The sequence below is a fragment of the Calliopsis andreniformis genome, chromosome 6, assembly GCF_051401765.1.
Source record: "Calliopsis andreniformis isolate RMS-2024a chromosome 6, iyCalAndr_principal, whole genome shotgun sequence".
NCBI lineage: Eukaryota > Metazoa > Arthropoda > Insecta > Hymenoptera > Andrenidae > Calliopsis > Calliopsis andreniformis.
This window is the reverse complement of record NC_135067.1, coordinates 7,051,646-7,076,147: the sequence shown is the minus strand read 5'-3', so window position 1 is coordinate 7,076,147 and position 24,502 is coordinate 7,051,646. Positions and strand designations below refer to the sequence as shown.

Sequence of the window (24,502 nt, the reverse complement as noted above, 5' to 3'; positions counted from 1 at the left end):
GTAACACTTACAAATAATTTTTTTATATACTGCATTAGATTAGATTAGATTTTTATATACTGCATTAAATTCTCATATGTGATATTAAATAGACATTTCTTGCGTCACTAAAAACAGTACATTACATTGCGAGAAAAAGTTACAAACAAAGCTAGAAAAGCCGCGCATATTATTTACATCATTACATTGCCTATTTCAAAATTTCTCAGACTCTAAATTCGTCATCGTCGATTAAAAAAATCTCAAAAAAATATATAATTTGCATTCATTCAAAACCTCAAACACCTAATCTAAATCTACCAATTACTAATTAATTTATTTTTAAAAACTTCAATACTTACATAACCGATAAAGCCATTTTTGTAAAAAATTATCTGCATTGTCGCTACTTCATCGAATTCCATATCCCTTATCACAGCGCATATCAGCTCTACAGATGTCAAAGATTAACGATTCCCGCCAAGCGCACACGACCCACAATTTCGTCCATCTAATAAACACAAAGAATCGTAATGAAACCACACACGCGACCAACAAAGCGGACAGCCAACAAAAAAGAAAAATTCATCGCGAACCGACAAAAATGTCATTCAACGATTGTTGGTTGCGCACGCCTGGCCTACGATCGCCTCGCTAACGAAGTTGAATTCGAATGGATTTTCGCGGGTTCGCGTCGATTGGCGGTTTCGAAAGGCCGGGTGGCAGCTCGCGGTGGCAACACTGGTGGCGCCATTCCACCCTAGACAGCCTGGACAGAAATTTTCGTGTGCGCTAGCGCAGAATGCGGCAGTCGCGGAAGCGATGACTGTCAACGCGGAAATCGGCAACCTTGTGATCGCCATATTGTTTGCACGCACGTTGCGTTAGCGAAGTACGGGAGCAGTGGTGATAATCCCGCGGTGTCGCAAGTGTTCGCTCGCGTTGGGCCACGGGCGAGAGGAAGTGTCAGGAGAAAGGTAAATACTGTTGGATCGGACGGGCGAGTCCCGAGGACGGGAGCGAGTCCTGTCGCGTTCGGGACGGCGGTGGATCGACATAAACGTGCAGCAAATCGATTCGTGCCTCTCTCGAGGCTCTCGTAGCCGCGCCGTGCGACTATCTCCTCACCTCAGACACGTCGAACAGTCCCCGAGCGTTCGACGCGGTGACGTCACCGACAGTTCCGAGGGATGGCTGGTGCCTCGTCTCCCTGTCTCTCGGCCCTCGTAACGAACCGCCGTGAAATTCTCGCGTACGCGGCATGACCGTGGGAACGCGGACCGCCTCGTAACGCCGACGTTCTGGTGGCAAAATTCTCGTGCAAATAGAGCCCCCGCGACGGTACCGAGTGAAACCGAAGTCGCTTTCCTCTTTCAGGCGAATCGGGACGTGAGTATCCTCACCGTTTACCCATGTTTCTCTTCTCTCTCTTGTGAATGACTCGCGCGACGCGTGTGCCTGTGTGAATCTCGCGACCATTCCCGCTGTAACACGGTTTTCCCCAGCCACGGGAGCCCTCGGCTTTGGAATGTGAGAAATGCCAAAGGCCGACCGAATCAAATGTGTCTCCTTCTCTTTCTTCCCTAGCCCCCTTCCCTCGTTTCTCTACGTTCCCTTCCCTCTCTTTCTTTATAGAGAGCCTTCCTCTACCGTCTCTTTCTCTTTGGCCTCGTGAGCACGGGGTTAGGTTACGAATCGGAACGGCTCGATAAAAATATTCGAAGTATCGAGAAACTCTTTCGCATCGTAATTTCATCTCTTGCGGGGGATCGCGGCAGGCGTAACGCATTGATTCGAGCGAAACTTAACAGGTAAGTAGGGGACGGACGAACGTTGGACCCATGTTTGGTCGTTCGCGTGGACGTTCGACGATTTTTTTCAATTATTCCACGTTGGAAATTACGCAAACGGAGCGGCGCTCGTTGTGGACGCGTCTTTTGGTCGAGTCGAGGGCCTCGCTTGTAGCCGAAGCTATGCTCCAATTGTGAATTATATATTCTCTCAATGGCAGTGTCTAAAATAACCCTAAAAGTGATGTTTCATGCTGGTGCCGACGTTCACTCGTGTCAAATGACTCGTGGTCAGCGAATTGATGCTCTGGCGCGTCTCGAGGACCGAGAGAGACGGGACACGTTAGCGATGGAAGATGCGCCGGGATCACGTGACCTAAAGTTTCTAGCGCTGCGTTAACTCTTCTACTGTTACTAGAAAGAATCCATCGCGAGAGTTTTCTGCATGTGACGTGCCTGTACCGCGTGTCACGATAATAAACAAATGGCACTCCGAACACGCGCGACTCCTGTTATCGCTCCTCTACCTTCTGCTTTTTCCCATTCTTTCGCGCCCACCTCTGGTCAACTCGAGTTCGCTCGACTGCTCTGGATCTCCCCGCGTCACGTGACCGGATCGAATTACGGTTTTCGGCGAGTTTTCGCGGAGGAAGCAAATTGTCGCCTTAAAATTAGCTAATACTGTCGAGTCTGGGTTAAGCAGTATCATTATCTTACATAAGACGACGCTACGTTACTCGCACGTTTAACGATGCGTCTTGGGAAGTCACTCGCAAGTATTACGAGATAAATTCCATCGATCTTGTTAATCATGTTACGGGCAGGGCGGTGTGCAGCATGCAAGACTTAACATAGGAATCAGCAATGTGCGGTTCCACGTGCTCGTGCGATCGTCACACGCCCATCGTCCTTTGATATTGTTATGGGAGAGGGATATTGACTGTGTATAGTTGACCCGAGATGATAGCGATGCCAGTAAAACAGCAGAGTGTTGGTATCGGTCCTTCACACATTAACCCATTGAGGTCCAAACTTGTGTAAATCCAACGTTATTGAAAAACGTATACATGTATGCATTCTATACGTTATACATCTTCTCACGATACTGCTATGCTAAATTCACTGAAAATTCTGTCACTTGATGGTGACTCCAATTTAAAAAAAGAATTATCAATTTGATTGTGTGGATATTTTATAGTTTGTTTCTTCTTCTAGTTAGCCGTCGCTATAATTTGTTGTTAATACCATTTATAATTGTGGACGTTAATGCTATTCACAATGATGTAAAGATTGTATGGTGACGCGACTGAATTGTCAGGTGACATGACAATGTGTTATACAATATTTCGCCGAGATAAAAAAGTATTTTATAATAATAGATACTATGTAAATCCACACTAAATTAAGAAGATCCACAAAAAAGTATGTGACGTATTAAAAACTGGTGTACTCTTGTGTTACAAATACTCCGATTTTTTCAATTTTTAAAACGTCATAGAATCTAGATTAAGAAGAAAAAGTAACGAGAAAAATATTAAGCTACTTTTTATAATCCTCTTTCATAACAGTAACATGAGAAAACAGAATTCAGTAATGTAAATTTACTAAAAACATAGAGTGGAATGCTGTATTTACGCAATTTTAGCTTTTAATGGGTTAATAATCGGTTTTAAGGTGACTAGTTAGGGATTCAAGAATAAACCAACGTATTTTTACTTGCTTCCTGCCAATTCGCAGCTCTAGAGGTGGCAAATGGGTAAACAAGTGTTTAATATTACAAAATTTATCATTCAACAATTCAATATCATTAATACAGCATTGTAAATTGATGAAATATTACAAATAGTGAACAAGGTGACGGCAAAAAAACTATTTGATGCTTCAGTGGAGTAAATGTATGTTAAATAGTATTTTTCTACATAAATAATTACCATGTAATTAACCTTCCGTCTGCAATCTTATTTTTATTAGCGCTGTTGACTGCAAATTAGGTCGTTTAACTCCCTTCAGTTTTTTTTTTATATTAAATAATTGAAAAAAAATCTTAAATAGACTTCCAAGTTTCTAGAATGTCACGCAATAATTTTGATTACTACATGTTATCTATTATCTCAGGTACCGCCTCTTTCTCATCTATGAGAAAATTAAAAAATCATAAAGGTCTAGGTCGTAAATGACCTAGGTTGCAAGGTGAGGGTTAATTCACAATGTTTTATTGATGATATTAAACGATATTAAATGATAATGTCCTTTATGCTACTTTTGAAGCTTTAAATTGCCAGGAATCAAGGAAATATCCATTGTTAGAACTGTGAAGAACTGATACCCTACTGTTCTATCGAAATCGCTATATGTATTTCGTCGTCGACTCTACCTGAGAGGAAATGCGGTCATATTCGATTTGCAGCGTCCCGTGGGGGAGTCTTTCTCTTTCCAGTCACACTTTGTGTCCGCGGACCCCAATGATTTGAAACTCCTCTTCCTATCAGTCTCTTTGACAACTCGACATGATCATATTATTGGAAACACGCGATAATATCGTATCTTATCTTTCTTTTGAATTCTATAGATGTAAATTGATATTACACTATGCAGTAGGCTAGGGTGGTCAGGTTCGTTCTCAGTAAATAATTAATTTCTTACAGATTGGATAGGGGTAATCGGTTGTTCGTTACGTTCGTTGAATTCGTACGAAACAGTACATAAATTGATAGATAATTTTATTCTTGAAATAGAGAAGACTTTAAAAGTCCCTGAAATTTGAAAATCTAGATGTTTAAAAATTTACTGATTACATCTGAATACATCCAGCATTTGAAGTTAGAAATCTCTCGATCTTAAGATTTGCAGAGTTGAAAAGTTGAAACTTTGAATATTTAGAATCGCTTGCGCCGAGGAGAAACACTAAAATAAATTTGCAACTGATTACACATAACATCGAATTTATAGACCCCTATGATCGAATAATAGAAAAGCAGTAGATCTTTGTTCGCTGGTTCTTCGATGTTCATAATTTAGCGTTTGTACGCTGCTTACCGAAGCAGGACATTATCATTATGCAATGTGAACGAGATTCACTTGAAATGTCGAGAAAGGTTCTGAGGCTCCGAGGCTTTACCAAGCCGTGGATGCAAAAGAGAGGGGGCGTTTCACCTCGCTTTCATTGCGTAAACACATAATCATGCCTCCTGGGATCCACGTGTGCAGTGCGATCCATTGATCGACTGTCTTATACCTTGGCACTTGAAACTCGCTGATGAATAATTTCATACTCGATTTAGGTGCAGGACATAGGAAATAGAATTGTTCATTCTTCACTGTGCAGTGAATAAATTTGTTTGAACATAGATTAGCTAAAAATGGCCTTTGTACATTTAGTTTTTTTTCTAATTCAAGCATAATTGCTTGTTTTTCATTTCTTTGAATATTTCTTAAGTGAATATATGATTGGTTTATAAGGTAAAATACAATTATTCCATTTGGCCTTGAAAACAATTCCTCTCGGGAGCTTAAATTGTGAGATGACCTATGATTCAATCTATTTAGGTTTTTTAAGCTTGCAATTTCTCAAAATTGCTATAGATTTTTACTGTCTTTTAATCGACTCCAAACTTGTTTCTGTATGATTATTAGGAAAGCAGTCTAGTAATTCCTCCATCAGTAAAACTGTAAATGAAGTTCACTGAGTCACTAGTCAAGGCTAATAAATTTTTCCGCATTTACCTGTGTGTCTCAATAGATAGAGAGAATTAAGTTGTAACCATTGAAATGAGTCATTCACTGATGAAGTCTTATTATCTTTATTAAATTTCCATGTTCCGTTATCAATTGACTGCCAATTTACGTCAAAAACGACGTCACACGAACTATGTCTAATAACACTAAATTGGAACAATTTAAAAATGCTATAAATTGAATGCTAAACAGAAAGAAGCTCCAAATTTTCTTCAGAGGATGACTCATTTCAAGTACCATCGCTTTTCATACGTCGAGTACCAGGCCTGGAGGATCTCTGCAGCTGAGTAAACAAAAAATGCGACGAAAACGATCGAATTGCGCCAATGAAGGGCGAAAACACAGAACTGATCGAGGAACGTGGACAGCTCGAAACGGCGATCATTCGACTAGAAGCTTGAAAATGCGACAACGGTTCACTCGCGGGATCTGTTACATAATTTCAATTGTGCTCTTTACGTTATTACATAAGCTGCGTTATTGACTTTGCCTTACGCAGAGCGCAAGAGATAACCCGTAATTCGTTGCAAAACGCCGCCAATCTCGATTGTTTGTCGCGTTTTGTCGGTTGCCGCTTGGAAATTAGGAAGACTGGTTAAAAACGATCGCTATGAGTCACGCTACGATCGTTTGCATAAGTTTCGTTGAGTATGCACGTCGGCGGCGGTTTTTCTTGAAAACCATTGCATCGAATCGGTTTCACTTGTTACACGATCTCCTGCGGCATTCGAGATGACGAGTTTCATGCTGTTTCTGCGCGGCTGATTCCGGTGAAAACTGGGACGACTGCCAGGCTTTTGGGGAAAAATTCTAAACGCGACTGCTTTCTTGACGCCAGGTATTTGGCAAGCACGCGGCTCTTTTCCTCTTCAACCGTTGCATGTGCTACTGCAACTTTTACGCCGTTGTTAATTCCAAACACAGAATTAGGTGGATCAAATTTTTTGTGTTTATAATATTGTTATGTAAATGATCATTTTATACTATATTTTAAAAGAATTAATGTTAGTGTAAAAAATATATTGATTAAGTGATCAGTATCTCTAGGTTTATCTTGATCGATGTTCAGTATTTTTGAGCAATTGCAAATGTTGATCTCGTATCGATGGGGCGAAAGTTTTAGTTTACTGTGCGTCAGGCTTCATTTGGTGTTATTGAGGGACTGTGAGGGATACCAGGAAGTTTGTTTTTAGAGGAAGTTTGTTCAGGTTGATTTTGTGGATTCCCATTGTCAGTGTTTCATAAGTCTTTGTACCTTTGTTAATGTACTACTTTTGCGATTTCGATTAAGTTTATATTACCTATACTGATCTTTTTCTTTTTTAAACAAATTACCACTTTGTATGATAGCGTATCTCTGTATAATATTTGTTTCTAAAATGTGTTTCAAATAAAATGATTTTAAAGATTGTTTCTAAATTAGGAAAAATAAAAATTTATTTTTAAATATATTCTCATAAAGTTTTTTCAAAAATTTTATTAAAAACGTGTAATGAAACTACCAATGGGAACTTTTTAATTTCATAAAACAACAAACGAAAGTGTGTCTGAATACATGGGTACTCTCTTCACAACAGATTTATCTTTCAAAACTTGCAACTTACGCCACTTGCTAACTAAGAATTTAATTTCAAAATCAAACTCTATTTCTCTTCACTTTTCTATTTACACATAACAAAACTCCACCTTGGTAACACTAAGTAAACATTCCCACAAACACTCATTGAGGTACCATCCGTATTCCCAAACCCATTTGCTTGATTTGAATCGGTCAGTTGAACACCAATACAAATTCAGAAACCACATTTCGATACATTAGAGCTCAACATGCAGTTCTGTGCATTTGACATATCTGGACTCCAAAATCAGAGTATATTAAGTTCACTTGTTTTCTATATGACTTAATATTCTTTATCTCTGAGACTCAGACATAGTTTCCAGACTATTTGAAAATAATTTTGGACTTGTTCTGTCCTTCAACTCATCGACTCGATCAAACTACCCAGACCAGCAACTGAAACGAAAAATGTCTCAAGCTCCAAATTTCCAACGATCTAAACAATCTCTGAGATAACTCCAAGCTGATGGCACGCGTGTCAGGTGTAGCAACAGTGCTGCGGTCCCTCGCACATTTTTCCCTCGCCAAGGTCAGCCCGTTCCTTTTTTTAACTCGACCCAGTAACCTTTGGCATTTCTTCGTTTAGTGTTCCCGCTCGCCACGGAATTCCGACGCGTCGGCTGAATAGGTGGCAGCTGGAGTATCGATGGTAGCCGCGAGGATTCCATCTCCCTTGGCCGCCAGAACGGCGGTCGTGATCTAGTTGCGCGCGCGAGAAAGAGGAAGAGGCGAATCGATATCCGGTTGATCGCATAACGCAATGCAGTTCCGTCGGTTCTCAGTAAGACGGGGAGATTCGCCTTTTTTCTAGCGTCGCTAGGGCCAGAAGCATCCGCGGCCAGGTTTTAGGCGGAAAAGGGGGACAAGGTGAAGTAGCACGCTCGAGCAGCAAGGTCAGCGCGAGCTGGAGCGGGAGCCTCAGCATGTGACACGTTGCTCCCTCTTTCTCTTCGGAAAAACCCTCCGCGCTGCGCTATCGATTGAACCGCGCAGTGGCCAGGTGCACAGTTAACGTAAATCACTCGGGGAACAATTAGAGAATTGCGTTTTGTAATTACTTCGTTCAGTAATGCGAGGATAGTAGAGATGGAACGGTAGATAGAATCTTACTGGAGTCGAGAAATTAATTGGCTCGCTACATCTGGACTCTGGTGAGATATTTTCTCCCGTGAGAGATCCAGAGCTCTTAACTAATGTTTTTAATTGATTGACGTTTTATGATCAGCCACGAGGGTGACAAGGTTCTTGCGTTAGACCTTGGAAGCTATTTGTAAAATTGAATTCCTTGATCGAATTATCGGATTAACGCTTCAGTATCTAATGTAGCGTGAACGGAATACTCGACTTCCTACTTTTGACCTTAAAGTGCGTTCAGGTTATTCCCAAAGCGAGGATCTGTATCCAGATGAAATCCTTCGAAAAGAATCCTTTTATCAGTCTGACTGAACCTAGCATGATGTAATCCTTGCCTGAATATTTTACTAGAGTTCTCTTCCACTCGGTTTCACGCGTTTCAACTTTTCTTCGAGTCCTATAATACGTTCGTTGTTCCTTACGTAAGTGGTGCACACTGTATAGTAGCATACAGTTCGCCTGAATAGTCAATTTTCCAAGACGACTAGAATTTTTTTACGTTCAATGTGGGATTTTCGAATTCTTCCTCCGTTTCTCCACCGAAGTCAGATTTCTCACCCGACCTGTCTTGAATCTGATTTAACTTCCTCAGCAAGGCCAGGGAATCCTTTCGTTCAACTTATTGCATCGAAATCCTTTACAATTCTTTCTTATGTCCTCCACGGAAGGTATAATTCTCATTCATTCGATTCGACTTTTTAAAACTCTTCCTTAAGTTCTTCATTAAGGCCACAGACCTCACTCGATCTGTCCTAGTTTCGGTTCAAGTGCTCCAACCAAACCAGAGTTCCATTTTCGTCGACCCAACACGTCTAGATCCTCTAATAAGAGTAGAGTTTCCTTTCATTTAACATCACGCTATAAAATTCTTGTCCGAGTCCTTCACTGAGGCCAGAGCCCTCACTTGATGTGTGCTATACCTGGTCCAAGTCCTCCAATGAAATGAGAGTTCCCTTTTGCGCGACTCAACGCGGTCCAATCTTCTCACAAGACTAGATTTCTCTTCTGTTTGAATTGACACATCGATTTCACGTTGCGTTAAAATTGTCCCTTGAGCCCTCCACCGAGGCCAAAGTCCTCACTTGACCTACTCTAATCCTAGTTCAAGTCCTCTACTGAGGCCAGAGTCTTCAGTCAATCTATCCTAAGCCTGGTCCAAATTCTTCAGTGAAATCACAGTTCCCTTTCACTCACCTCAACGTGTCCAAATCTTTTAACAAAACCAGAGTTCTCTCCTTTCGAACAAACGTGTTCAAATTTCCTTCAATTCTTCTCCCGAAAGCAAAATCCTCACTTGACCTACTCCAATCCTAGTCAAAGTCTTCCACCGAGGCCAGAGCCTTCACTTCTATCCTAAACCTAATCCAAGACTCCCAGCGAAATCAAAGTCCCCTTTCTCTCAACTCAACGTGACCAAATCTTTTAACAAAACCAGACTTCTCATCTGTTCGAATCGACGCGTTGAAACTCGCCCTGGAGTTCTCCACCGAGGCCAAAATCCTCACTTGACCTATTCTAATCCAATTCCCCCATTGAGACCGAAGTACTCACTCGACCTGTCCAAGTCCTAGTCCCTTAATAAAACCAAAGTTCCCTTTTACCCAATCCAACGCGTCCAAATTGCTCCTCGATCGAGGGGACCTCGCGTGCATAAAGGTTGATCGATGGGCTGCCCTAGACGTACGCTTATTGTTAGAGATAGAACAAAACTGGTTTGGCTGACCCGATACTGACCAAGCTCTCCAAAACTGTTGGCATTCAGGGTGTCTCTAGAGAAAGAGCGAAAGAAAGAGAGAGAAAAAGAAAGTGACTGAGAGACTGGTGACCCGGGTGCAATGTCATATCACCGTGGGGGCCAGGCGGGCGCCGTAGCAGTGTCGTACAGTACCAGCCCGATGGCGCCGCATTCTCCTAGCAGACGATGCTCGACCGGTAGCAGCAGCACCAACGGCTCAGCTATCGGCAGCTCCACATCCAAGCTGAACTCCTACCGATCTGCTGGTTCCTCGTCGATCCTAGACCGACCGACGAACTTCTACTCGTCGTCGTTGGGCAGCTCGGGATTTCGTTCGAGCTATACGTCCGAGTATAGGCGATCGTACTGCCCATCAGGCAGGTGAGTCTGTGTGTGTTGTCATATCCTCTGTCGCGTTCCTTCGGGATTCTACTTGGATTCCAGGGATCGGCAAACACGTTCGGCAGTACGCCGTTGTCTGTTTAGCACGATGGGAGCCGTTTGAGGACTCGGGAACACGGGGGCCCGAGGGAGCCTGACTGTAGGGTCAAAGTGCATCCCGATGCACTTGTGCGTTTGATGGTCTTGGAAGGAGAGGACCATGATGACTGTTTGATGCCGATTTTATGAGCATTATAGGGAAGTGGTAGGTTCCTAATGTAAACAAATGTAGGTAGCTTACTGATGCAGGCTTTTGATTGTTATTTTAAATGGAGAGGGCCACTGATTCTTGAGAAAGTAAGGATTACTGTTGAGAATCGTTGCACCTTTGATGTATAGGTACACATGAAAACAAATAACGCATTGTTAACGAGAGATGTGAATCGGTGTTTTTCATTTTTTTAGTAAAAGATTTCATTTAATAACATATTGTTTTAAATAAATGAGCGAAAGCTGAGGCAAGTTTTACTTCACCGTATATCGTCAACAGTGTTAAATTTAGACCTGATTTTATTGGATACAATGCAAAAACTAAAGAACAGTATCGACTGTTTGATGAAGGAGTAATAATTGTGCATTCTCTAGAAATACGTTCTATAGATAAAACTGAGAAGTCTCCTTTTAACATTACATATAGCACCCTTCTATCAAGACATAGCTATTCCCAAAAATATGATTACAACTTTTTGGCATAGTACATAGGTAGCCTATTACTATTACTCTCTTGGTCCAAGTTGAAGTCTTACTACCCTAACATGATTTTTAATTCCTGTTTTTTTCTTTATCCAATGAATTAAATCGACTAGATATTTCAATATTTTATGTCATTACCACTGTATGCAGACCAAAGGAAAAAATACAATACTTTTATCGATTGTAGATGAAAGAGTGCTTTAATATGACAATTTAAAAAAAGGGACACAGAGAAATGGTATGGCAAGTCCAAATATTATAGAGAAATCATTTTCAAAAGTCTAGAAAAAACAAGGAATTTTTTGTTCGGAAGGTATAAATTAATAATTTTAGAAGTCAAATGTCTACTTCGAGACAACATAAAAAGTAATTTGAGAAATAGTTCTTACCGAAAAAAGAGTGATAAATTCACGAAGCTTTGTACGACGGAATAAATGCAGTGACATTCAAGAAGGTCAGAAACGTAGACTTGACTTCCAAACCCGAATAAAAACGCAGTAGAATTGCCTGAAGGTTATTTAAAATGTAAAACTGCTCTCTGTTAAAAAACTAAAAATGTGAGTTGTCATGGGTTTCCTCCGTGGTTTTTATATATTTTAATTTTTACGATATATTAAAACTAGACATAAACGAATAACACTCAAAATTCTCTTAAGAAACTATTATATCTACTAATTAAATATCTCATGAATAAATCAATTAGCAAAGTAAAATCAGATACCTAAAGAATCCAAAAGTTCAGCTTTAATTTTCACAAGGTTACATATTCAAATCTCCAACTTTAGTCTCCACTCTTTTGAAAATGAGTGGCCTCCTTCAGTTGGAATGACCATCAAAAGCCTGCATTAGTAGAAGTGTGCCACCTCAAAAATTTTATTGAAATCATCATGCGACAGTTCTGGTCCTCTCCTTATTAATACCTCAAGAATCGAGGCTTGCAAAATGCAGGGACGTCGGTCACGGAGAAGGCATCTTGTTACCGTCGCTACTTCATGGAAAAACATGCGCTTTCGCTGAGTTCTAGATGGTTCCGTAAGGACATTACTCTTAAACATGAATCCGCAGAAAACAAGCAAACTGCTTTCATTCAGTCGCTTTACTATTGGTATAACAGATTCAAATTGGTATTCGAAGCTTCTGGATACGAACTGACCGCTTGGAATATCCCAGAAAGAGACCGATCTAAATCTCAAAGGTCCAGATAATGGCCTTTCTGGGGTCCCGTTGTCGAAGCGACTGTTAACTGCCGCTAATAATCATCAATCGAGGGCGAGAAGAGCGGTCCTTAGCGTGCTGCCGATCCCAGGCTCCTCGAACTATTGCGATAGAATATTAAATTGTTCATACTCGATCGGCCCTACAGTTTCTACTCGTCAACAGCGACGGGCACGAGCATCCGCAGGAGCTACGTGTCGGAGTACAGCCGGTCTCGCTGCTCCCCCGCAAGGTGAGCACTCTCTGACGGGGGGCAGAAGTCAACATCGTGTTTGACACACCGCGGCACCCCGATAAGTGTCATTGGTTTGACGCAGTGCCTTTGGCCACGCCCAATAACAATCACTTCTCTAACGCTTGGCCCATTTTTGTTTGATCACATCGCGACCATCGGGTGTGCTCCACCTTGATCATCGCCGAGCAGCGAACGAACGTCAATTGCCAGTTCCCATCGTCACTGCGAGCAGAATTTCCGAAAGGCCAATAATAGCGCTTCCACCGTCGATTCCTGAGACCCGCTAATTATAGCTGCACGGTGTGTCGGCGTAGCGTCGAAACGATACCGATTGTTGTTCCAAGATAGCTTCGGCCCGATCCACGTGGCCCCAATGGGAGTTCTTTGTTGTTGAGTTTTCTTTTCTTTTACTAATCACTCGATCGTGGTACAACACGACGAGACACGGGCATGAGGTTTTCACGGTACTCCCTGGTGTGCAGGCGTGTTATAAATACCCGGTCACGGGCAACAGGTACCTGTACCCTGACGACACCCTTCACCTAGCGCCAATTACTTTTGTCCGCGTCACAATGATCCAATTACCAAGGCGTGATCTGTAGGTCCCTGTTTTTCTATGGTCTGGGTGAGTGGCATCGCTCTGACAGCTAAGGCTGAGGTCAATGGTAAATGAAGTATGCATGGTAACCTGGACTGACAGCCTAGGAACTAGTCATACCAGATTCTCGGTCGCGTACTTGCCTCTGATGGGTCAAGATAACACTTTCTTTCCATTTTTTATTCGCCTACTTAAGGTGAAGGAGAGATCCTTAAGTATAACTCGAATCTTTTGATTAGATAAATAATAGGCTATACAGGGTGTTCCATAACAGGTGTCAGAAATTTTGAAAGGTGATTCTACATGTCAAAACAGGATGAAAATTAAGAATAATAAAATTGCGTTTGGGGGCTATGTTTTAAAGTTATTAATTTTGTTAACAATCATTTAAAATTCGCGTGAAATGTGACTAATTCGGGATCAATCTACTGCTAGTGTGCATTAGTTAGATACAACAAAGTCACTAGAATAGGTTCCGAGTCAGGCTCAATTCACACGTATTTAAAGCTTTTTCTCAACAATTAATAACTCGGAAACGTAATTTCGTCTATTTTCATTTTTATCTTATTTTAGCAGGTAGAATCATCCTTTACAATTTCTGACACATGCCGTCGAACACCCTGTAGAATTATAGGTACTTTGAAATACTAGAGATAGAACTATATTGTAAAAATTAGTTGTTAAAACGTTAAATCGCCAATATATTACTCTCTTTGTAGGTTACGTTTTTGCATTATTTAAATGTCTCATTGCATATTTGCACTGATGGTTGATATCTCAAGCACAATTTTTTGCAATTAATCTATCATGAATATTTTATATGAATTAAAATTCTTCATTATAATCAACACTTGAATTGGATAACATTTTACATAAAAACGTTTGCATGATATTGCAAACTTTTTGTACACGAAAAAAATTAAACTTTCAAAGATTATATAGTGTCTATCTTAACATAGCTAATGGTGCCAATTTATGTTGGCATGGTAAGATAGTTAATCTTATTTTACAAATTTGATAGGTAATAGTACTAATTATATTCGTAAAAAATATTCATAGATCCTTCATTTCCATTTTATTTATACTTGACTGACGACGAGTTATCAACTATTGCAAGAAAAATGTACTGCATTTATGTTAATCAGTTAATTTTTCATGTAAATTAGAAGAAGAAATATAAATAGCTTGAGATGTATTGTATATTTTTTGTATAAATATTAAAATTTATTTCAAGATCACGTAAATTTAACCATTGCAATTTATCTATATCCGTTATGACATAATGCAAAAAAGTGCAACGACGTTTCATTTAAAAAAATCAAAGTAATATTAAACTTACAACAGTGCGAAATTATCAAGAATTTTAGATTCAGTTATTTATTATGCATCAATAAAAAAAAGTAGCATAATTTCATATTTTATAAATCCCTGCACGTCGGCTGTTGTATGCTTATGCTCAGGATATAAAGGAGACTGCAGTTTAAACATTAAATATTAGCTATTCATTTAAATATTAAATAGTACAGTATTAGCATTAAATATTAGTAAACTATGTTCCATCTATCTAAAAATCTACCATTTTTTCTGTAAATACTTTAAGCTTCAACACTGAACGAAGCCTCCTCGAAAAATCATTATTATCTAAAAGTGATCTCTCCTTATTAAAGCAAAAACGACGAATCCTTCTTTTAATAGCAAACTAAATATCTTGCTCTGTTAACATTCTTTATGGTTTCAGTTTTTAGAATCTTCTAAGAGTAATAAATTTTGTAGAAGAAAAAGTTAGATCAATCTGTGTAACCGAAGACCTTGACCTCGGTGACTTCTTCTCTTCTGCGTCGAAAGATCACTTTCTCCCGGAACCCTGTCGATCCACGGCGCTGCTGACGATCACGCCGAGTCCCCCAACTCCCCCGCGCCTCAGTGTGTATTTAAATATCTAGTACCGTTTCCAAATCCATCGTATGCAAACGGTGTCGCGCGTCTGATTTAGTAACCTCCAAACCCCGAAGAGGAGGATCATTCTGGCCGGCATGTAGGCCAGCGACATCGACCTGACCACCGTCGCAACTTCCCAACGATATTTTCCGCCTTTTCGACCGATGGTCAGTCCAAATCTTTGGACACTCACAGTATAGACTACTTTTACGTTCGAACATCTGATTCTTCCTGTTTTCTCTTTTTCTCGGACTGGGTTGACCCAGTCAACGCGAGAAGTGTGTCATTTTCCAAGTTAAAATAGTTGGTAACTCGTTGAGCTCTGTCCCGTCTTGAAATTCACCTTAGGCCAGGGCCGTCGCGACGGAGGCTTTTTTTAACACGGCTGAGTTCGAGGAAACGGTAGCAGTCTGGAATCGGGACCGACTCCTTAAAAGATTCCATTCTACGGTTGATACCTCCCACGTTCATCACTAGATGGCTTCTGGCTTCGTTCTGCTCTTGCAAGTGTTTGTTTGAGTCAATGATCTCCAAATATAGATTCTTCAGCTATAACGTGCATCCGAGATACGTCTCTGAATGACAAGTTCACGATTGCAGTGTTCATTAGTAGTCTATTTTCTTTCACCGTGTTAAAAAGTGCTTCCTACCTATTGCTGTGTATCGGTACCTGTATAACCACAGGCCGGTTACTCATCCAGGTGTACTAGTTTGCGCCTGCGTATGTTTACGAGGATTTCGTGTATGCCCGCGATCATTGCATAACCCGCGAAAGAGAGGGTAGCCCTTGGCCGCGGGCCCAACCGAATGAAATGGCGTTCGCGCAATATTCACATTGGACAAACTTTGCAGGTCAGTTTCATCGTCAGCGTACAGCAGCACGGGCGGTAGCGATACTAGCACGAGCGCCACGAGCGTGACAGCGAACGGCACGCGCATCGGCAAGTACGGCTCGTCGTCGAGGGACAGAGCGCAAGAATCATCGTCCTCTAAGCAGCTCGAGGTGTCGTCCAACCCAACGGCGGACATAATCAGCAGGTATTCACCGTCTGGTTACATACCAAACATCCGCCAAACAGGAGGCAACAGCAGCACCACCATCACTACCAATAGCTTAGGGGGATCCCATCAGTGGAAGCACCATTCAACTGGTTCCTCGTTGACGGAGCTGTTCGGTGGGGACGAACGCGAGGTCGAACGAACCAGAGATCGTCCCGAGTCCCCGTTTTCCTCGTCCTCCTCGTCGTCTACCGCCGCGGCTGGCGGTGCACACTGGTCCAGGTCAAAGAGAAGGCCAGGGTCCAGCAGCACGGTGCTCACCAGCGGGCATGTTCGCGCGGAGAGTGCCGCGTCGCCTGGCGAGGTAACAATCGACGAACGCGGCACGATCCGCGATTTAGACGAGGACGAGGACGATGACGACGATGACGCCGACGCCGACGACGCGGACGACGAGAACGACGATAACACCGATGACGATCAGCACAACAACAACAGCAATGGGAATAGCAGCAGTGCTGAGGACGCCTGCGGATACAGCATTAACAACAACGACGACGAGCACGACGACGACGACGACGACGGTGACAACAACCTGAACAACCGCCATCACCACCAGCAACGCGGTGTTCATCGAACTGACGAGGTCTCGTCCGCTAAACGTAACCTCCTCTCGCCCGTACCCGGTGGTGCTGGCGGTGCTGGTTTGATTGGTGTTAAGCTCGATCTGCTCACTAACGTTGCCACTAATCCGAATAACACGGAACTGCTGATCAATAACAACGATCAGGACAAGGTCACGCAACCAGTCGAGGACGTCGAGATCGAGGACGCCACCGCCGAGGTAATACGTGGCATCGACGGTCCGGCCACCATCGAGGCGATTGCATTCCTTCGAGGCGGTCGCACGGAGAATCCCGAAATTCTGGAGGACGGCGAGGAGGAGGAACGAAACGCGTCTACCTCGTACGATATCGATCAGAGTGGGTTCGGGGGCGGCGGCACGCCGCCCGTTTTACAGAACGGCGTGGCTGGACGACCATCCGGTACCTATGGGGACGACCCGTCCGTGCCTTCCACCTCGAGGAGATCCGACGGTCATTTCTCAGGAAACACGAATGCTACCAGTAATTTGACCTCCTCGTCGCCCACGGCTCCGTCCACGGCACACCAGAGCCTCTACCGCGGCGTCGCCGATCAATTCGTGAGTGTCCTAACATTACCGTGAATTATTCCAGATTAGAGGATTATCTCAAGCAGCTAGAACGAATATCTCTTGAACCATCGTCGCATGCTCGGTATGCATCGAATCTGCTATGAGTGTAGACGCGTCTTCCAAGAAGTAATATATAACGCACGGGTTAGGTATATCGAATTTCAGCCAGCGTCCTCTTTCAATGTTTTCAGTGGCCGAGTGATCATTGTGCCATCGCAGTTTTCCTTTGGTGACTATCCTGAAACATGTGCACAATCGTTGTTCTTCTTTGCTGACTGTATTATTTATCTATTCTTCTGCCGAAGTGGTAATTTGAATCTGGTACATGAACTATCGCTGCATAGTGATCCGTTTTCGAGTTTCATTATTAATAGACGCATCCATCGTTACTATGCAGTATCCTCGTGGCCCAAAACTGAGGGTCTACTCTGCAGGCTGATTTACTTGATGAAAGCTAGTCGCATTTTATCACGTTCTTGATCTGTGGATCAGCTCAGTCGTTGTCATAAAGACAGTGGTAGGGATACAGGCGGCAGAAGTTGAAACGTTTTCTGTAGTAGCTTACGTTCCGTCCGTTACGAAACAGTCAGTTCCTCGAGCGTTTTCTTCGACTAATCTCATCGACGGCTACTCGCCGCTGCTGTCTTTTATTAATAGACCAGAGCTCTCTCACCGGGGGGAGCGAGAAGCGCGGTCAACGGATCTCTCATAACATAACGGTACCTCGTGGCAACGCGTGCGTGGTGTCGAACATTACAACTTCGCGTATAGACACCATCCCCGTTATCGCTGCAGAACGCGTGGTCGTGTTTATACGACTGTTCCTAACCCCCAGTGATTGACGATCTTCTCGACAAGACAGACCATCTCGGATTGACTCGGTGCTCGTCGATGAGAGACAGACGAATAGCGTGCCATTTTAGCACGGCTGTAGGAGTGGGGAATATCTGAGAGTATATGAGCGTAAGAGTTTAACCGTTGAAATCTTTCCCCTGTCACGTGGAAGATTGATAGACTGTACGATACCTAGTTTCTCTTCTCGGTATAATTATCGGTGATGTTCGTTGTTGTATATCCGGGTATTCTGATGAACGAAGATTCAGGTGGAAGCTGAGTGCAAACTCGTTGTGATGCTGATGGAACATCTTGTCGAAAGTTATCACGTGTAAACTGGCTTATACTCAAGTACTAGGCTGGGGGTTGTGGTGCCTGTGGATCGTGGTCACTCTGCTCTTCGTTTACGCGTTCTTGCTGGGCGTAGCGACACCTTTAACGTCAGGGAAGCACCAACGCGTCCCTTCCGGCGTTTATTCGGTACAGATCGGTGATTCGGTGGTATCCGCGCGCACTACTCTACAGCCTCCAGTCAGTCGTACGAAGGTGAGTGCTCGAGCGGAGTATCGCAAGAGCGTGCAAAGAGAAACGTGTCTTCCACGCCAGCGCGCGCGCGCGCAATGACGTCGGTGTTGTGTACTGCTTCTTTTTCTGGGCTGTTCGATGCCTTAGATATTTACACTGTCTTCCCTTTTCTGAATATATTGTGTTGGGCGTACTTTCTGTTCGGAACTATCCATACACTGAGGTCGAACGCAACGAGAAATGTACGTACTGCGTGGATTTGTTTTTTTAACTTAGACCTAACCGAACTTTAACTCTTCACCTGTTCTCATAGCACTGGCTGCGGTGTTGAGTGTGAGCGGTTTCAGCGTCCTTTAATGCAACACTCCGTATCAGATTAACCTATTTTACCATCGATCCGATTCAGATTTAACGTGAACCTTAATGCTGAACACGAGCATCACGTAAACCATACTTGCGACTTCATGGTACTGTGTGGTGTTTCTATAGATGACGCTAATCTGGTGTCGTACAATCCTACGATTAACGGAACTAAATTCCATATCCCTCCTTTCTTCTACTTGGTGGGATGTTTATACTCGTATCTGTGTTGTGACTACCGCTGTACCAAGCAAACTAAACCGCTATTGCTACAGATGCAATTTGTCGTGCTTTTGCAACGAAACGCGACAGTATCTGACGGTTCCTAGCCCCCGTAGAGACGTAGAATACTAAACACGAAAGGTGTAGGTTGAATCGACAGAAGAGTAACGTTCGATTATATTGCAGGAAGGAAGCCCGACAAATAAATCGGCGCGTAATCGGCTACAAGCACATCGCGACGAACGATGTGGACTAAACGGATTGCGGAATATTGGAAATACAGTGAGTATTGTCGTTGCCTAACCCAGTTCTCGCCCACCTCTTGCGAATCATTTTACTTTCCTTTCCTTTCCTTTATTTTTCAGTGTTTCATGAACAGCGTGATCCAATGTTTGAGCAACACGAGACCGTTGCTGGAGTATCTGTTGAACGAGCAGTATCTGGCGGATATAAATACCACCACGTCCAGTATGAAGGGCGCCCTCATCAAAGCGTTCAGCCAGGTGATCCACGAATTGTGGGAGGTGGGCGGTGATCACGTGGTGAATACGACGGCGCTGAAATCTCAAATTCAGAGATTCGCGCCGCGATTCATGGGATATAGCCAGCAGGATGCTCAAGAGTTTCTCAGATATTTGCTCGAGGGATTACACGAGGATGTGAACAGGGTGACGGTGAAGCCACAGCCGATACACACAGATATTCCTGAGATGTACACGTAAGAAAACATTTTTAGAAAGTATAGCGTGGGTAGCATTCGTTGTCGAATAACTGAGAATTCTCTTCCAAAAACAGGGATAGTCAAAAAGCTGTAGAGAGCTGGAAACGTTACCTCCGCAGCGAAGACAGTATGATAGTCGACGTATTCGTTGGTCAATTACGTTCGTCGTTGCATTGCACCGCCTGTGACCACGTGTCGGTGACGCTAGATCCCTTCTGGGACTTGAGTCTGCCGATACCGGCCAGAAGTGGCACGGTCAAGTTGAGTCAGTGTCTAGAGCACTTCACCCGAGAAGAGGTTCTCGACGGCGACGAAAAACCAACTTGTTCCAAGTGTCAGATGAGGAGAAAGTGTACCAAGAGCTTCAGCATACAAAAGTTCCCGAAGATTCTCGTTATTCGTATCCTTTTTAAACGCATTACTATTTGTTTCTTCTCTCTATACTCTAGATCAGGGTTTCTCAACCTTTTTTGGCTTGTGGCTTTTTTCTGGTCATCAGCCTCGATAGCCCTCCTCCTCCTTACTTTTTTTCCTGTCCTCACGTTTTTCTTATTCTCATCTTCCTGTTCTTCACGTAGAGAAACCCTGCTCTAAATTCTAGTTTAAAAGTCTTCTGCCGACTTCGGTAATTATCTACAGTCGGTACATAATGCAGAAGAAATCTTCCTTAACGCAGTTCGTTCCAGACTTGAAACGTTTTTCCCCTATGGAACGATTCCGCGGCAAGCTAAACGTAATGGTGGATTTTCCATTGACGGGTTTGGATCTCAGTGCCTTTGCCGCCCCCAGAGTTCCGGGCTGTACATACAATTTGTACGGTGTCGCGAATCACTCGGGTACCACGTACTCCGGTCATTACACCGCGTATTGCAAGCATCCTTACTCGGGAGAGTGGCACGAGTACAATGACAGCCGGGTATCAGTGGTCCCTGCACGATCGGTCGTTTCCAGCGAAGCCTACGTACTGTTTTACGAACAGCAGCCTCACAGCTCTCACTTGTAACCTTACGCCATGCCTAGAGTTTGAACGACCATCTTGCCTCTCGATACCTCAGTCCAGCATAGTATAATGAGAAAAGAAAAAGTACTACTTTATCGTGTGGTATTGAAAAGCGACTAAACATTGAACGACAAAAGCCGGGGTCGCCTTCGTCGAGGAAACATGGAGTGTGCGTGTGTGGTGTGTATTGTGTGACATTGGCGATAATCATGTCAACCCCTCGAACCAATTTGTTTTTCTTCGGGTAGATTTATTATCATAGTTAGAAATCATGTTTCTACTTCGCCTGTTTAGTGCATTTTCGAAAGAGATCGGATTACGTATTTAGTGTGAAACAACTCGTATGAGAAAAAAACTGAGACTCGGACAAGAAAAGAGAAAAGAAAATCGGTGGTGAAGAATTTCGAATTATTCTACATACGTTCTCCTTCGATTTAATTCTTCTTATTTCTTATTTCATTCTTGTCTTCTTCCTATCCTTTTTCGTGTTTTATGATGAAGTATACATCACGATCATGATTTACGAATATGAGATTCGCCAGATATGGAAAAGTTATGAGTACTTTAGTAATTGAAGAAAAACGAAGAGTTAATCATGACTTCGCCAAAGATCACGTATACGGAATAAAGCGCTTCGGATGTCTAGTTACTTTTGAATAGAACGATAATAGTAACATCTATCCTCACTCTTCACTGAACACCTGGCAATCTACAGCTATTTACTTTTGTAAAATATTTTGTTTAATAATATATCACAGTCAAGAGTTATTTATTTAATTTATGGAAACAGAGAAAACTGATGAAATATTAATATATTCGATATTGACGAATATAATATATATATATATATATAAATATATTATTATACGTATTACATACCAATAAAAGTAACAAAGATTAAGGGAAAAAATGAACGAATCAAATGTCTTTCTTTGTCATAGATTCTACGAAATTCTCATGTTACATACGCTTTCTCTCCCAATTTAAGAAATCAGAGTACCGATAATAAATTAATCGTAACAGTCACTAAAACGATTATAAACCAACGATCGTAAAAAATTACTCGATATTTTTTATCGCCGTATCAAACATACTGTCCTATTTAAATGCGACATCGTGCCCGGTGAGAGTATCGTTTGAATGCGTCGAAATTTCAAATTGGTTTTAAGTAGTATGTTCAAGTAAATAAAACTTTGAAACCAAAAACAAACGAATCTATTGGTATTAATAAAATTACTCAAAATTTCTTACCAATCTCGAGTGATTTCGACTTCCGTTACAGCGCAATAAACGGTTTCGCGGGATGGCGGCCATGATGATATACTAACCAACCAATCAGAGCATTCCAACACTCGTGATTGGTTAGTTCGAGAAGTGTGCGAAAAAAGATTCAATAACTTTACAAAGGGAAATCAACAATGAGATAAACGTATCCACATCAACAGTACAAAACAAAACACTAGTTATCCTGAGTGCACTGTAATTATTATATACAATATACAAGTATAATCTAACTAATTTTAATTACATAAAATAGTGTAAATTGTATTTTCATATAAGAATGTATACCTTAAATGCTATTATTAAAAGTCAACGAATTTTATATAAATTGAATTTTCATTAAAAAAGCATTCTAGATTAAACGAAGTTGCGATTTAAATTAACCTGTACAGTGCACAGGGATTAAATCTGTGTCTGTAAAGCAAAACGATATAAGTCACATTTTCAAAAAATTTAGTAATATCTACAAGAAAAAATTCGGTTTTAGGAAATTTGAGCAAACTCAATTAAAGAAACTATTTCCTCAAAGAACGAGACTACAATAAGATATGTCGCATTAATTGAGAATTCATATTTCAAAATTGGAACGTTAATATCTCAAAAACAGAAATATATTACTCATGTCGTTTCCTTTTAGAACCACAGAAATAATCAAAACTGTGTTGTTTTGGATACAAATCTCGATTACGATCTCACCAAAGTCTACAAACTCTCAAACCGCGAAGTCGTAACTGCAGGGAGACCAACGTACCGTATGCACCAAAATACCTGACAAGCAATTGCGCAAGCGCAATGGCGTCCCCTCCCATCGAGGGTACCATTGCACTAGTCGGTCAATTCTCGCGCGAATCGTGTTGCTCGATTCGCGATACAGATGGCGATATTGCGCTCGTTCGTCTGGCTGCCACGCGTGCCGCTGAAAGGATAGAATCGTTGTCTCGTCGCCGGTTCGTGCACATCGTCTCCTCTGCGTACGTACACGGTCTGTTTACCATGGTGTGCGTTAAACGTGCATACATAGACACGTGCCCCCGAGGGTTACGGTTCCCAAATCCCTCGCTCGTACTCCGCGAAACGAAACGGGGTTTTCGCGATCCCCGCGCGATCTCTGTGCCGTGGAGCTCGTCAAGACACGCGGACAAGTGCCGGCGAAGATAATTACGTGATAATGGTCAGTGTGCGCCGGCGGAACGCGGGTATCGACCACCCGTCAATTCTCCAAATCTCGGCTCCCCGTGTGTCGGTCAATTCTCGACCAAATAAACACAGCTCGTTCGCGAGTGATCGTTACGTCTGGTGGTCGTTCACCGTCTGATCGCCGAGACAGCTCGATAGTCTCGAGATTCTGGCTCGAGGGAGGGAAGTTCGGCCTGTAGTGATGGGGACGAGCCGGGAGCTCGTTATCCTTGACGCAATTGGCGAGAAATATTTTTCTTTCGCGATTTCCGCTTGAAAAATTCAAATTCATTTTTGTGATTCCTTTCGTCTGCCGATTTACCGACTTTTTCTGTGCACGTATTTTAGTTCTTCGAATATATATAAGTATTGCAAAGTGTGCTCGCCAGTTGCTCCAAAGGTTTCGCGCGTGTTGTTCGCCACGGGCTCATCGTTCTCGCGGTACGTACCTGGCCCCCGTCGTCGAGGCAGAGGGACACACGACGTCGTTGGCCGAAGGAACGAGAGAAGGCACCGGGTGTGCGTGAGGGCAGTGATCTCTCAGGGAGCGGCGACCTGACGTACGAACCAACGAACGAACGGTGTCCGATAGATACAGGTTATACAGGGCGTCCATTAATTCGTGGCAGGGAGGATCATTCGGGATCAAAATTAAACGATAGAAACGTTTATCGATCTATTACTCTAGAGATTCTTTTCTCCGCGAACCTGTTTTGAATACATTTGACTATTAATACGGGAGAGTCGTTTGACATTTTGTTCCCTGCGAAAGAGTACAGAAAATAGTCATAATATTAGCCGCAAGGACAATAACACAGCAAAAACGATATTTTAGTCGATACTGTGCTCACTGTCGAGTGATTTTGAGTTTACAATGTTATCGCGCGTTACAACATTCTGATATTGTAATCTCAGAATATAAATAAGTTGATACGTTCTGGTCTGAGTTTCGCGTGAATTTGGAATTCGCAAGCACGTTCTTTGGAATCGAGTTTAACGAGGTGTGGGAAATAACTGAGACACGGGAGATAGCGTTAGACATTTTGCAATCATTTCT

General features: G+C 42.5%; 1 protein-coding gene across 5 annotated transcripts; it reads left to right on the top strand.

Annotated features, from left to right (window-relative positions):
• Positions 1-770: 770 nt before the first annotated feature.
• LOC143181237 (uncharacterized) lies at positions 771-22,585 on the top strand. 5 transcript variants are annotated; one of them, XM_076381586.1, is made up of 9 exons: positions 772-956; positions 10,019-10,372; positions 12,489-12,572; positions 15,964-16,474; positions 16,901-17,314; positions 19,454-19,549; positions 19,633-19,985; positions 20,063-20,388; positions 20,675-22,585. In XM_076381586.1, the coding sequence occupies exons 2-9, from the start codon at positions 10,092-10,094 to the stop codon at positions 20,989-20,991; spliced, it is 2,382 nt and encodes a 793-aa protein (XP_076237701.1). In that variant the 5' UTR covers positions 772-956; positions 10,019-10,091; the 3' UTR covers positions 20,992-22,585. The 5 variants fall into 5 exon arrangements, with proteins under 5 accessions (XP_076237698.1, XP_076237700.1, XP_076237701.1 ...); XM_076381583.1 differs by having other exon boundaries at positions 771-956; positions 15,964-17,314; XM_076381587.1 differs by lacking the exon at positions 16,901-17,314 and having other exon boundaries at positions 774-956; positions 15,964-16,756.
• Positions 22,586-24,502: the final 1,917 nt, after the last annotated feature.

Coding starts and splice junctions, on each gene's coding strand:
- LOC143181237 (XM_076381583.1), top strand. CDS start 10,092: ATGTCATATCACCGTGGGGGCCAGGCGGGCGCCGTAGCAGTGTCGTAC. Junction 19,550..19,632: donor TGCGGAATATTGGAAATACA/GTGAGTATTGTC, acceptor TTTATTTTTCAG/TGTTTCATGAACAGCGTGAT. Junction 20,389..20,674: donor CCCGAAGATTCTCGTTATTC/GTATCCTTTTTA, acceptor AGTTCGTTCCAG/ACTTGAAACGTTTTTCCCCT.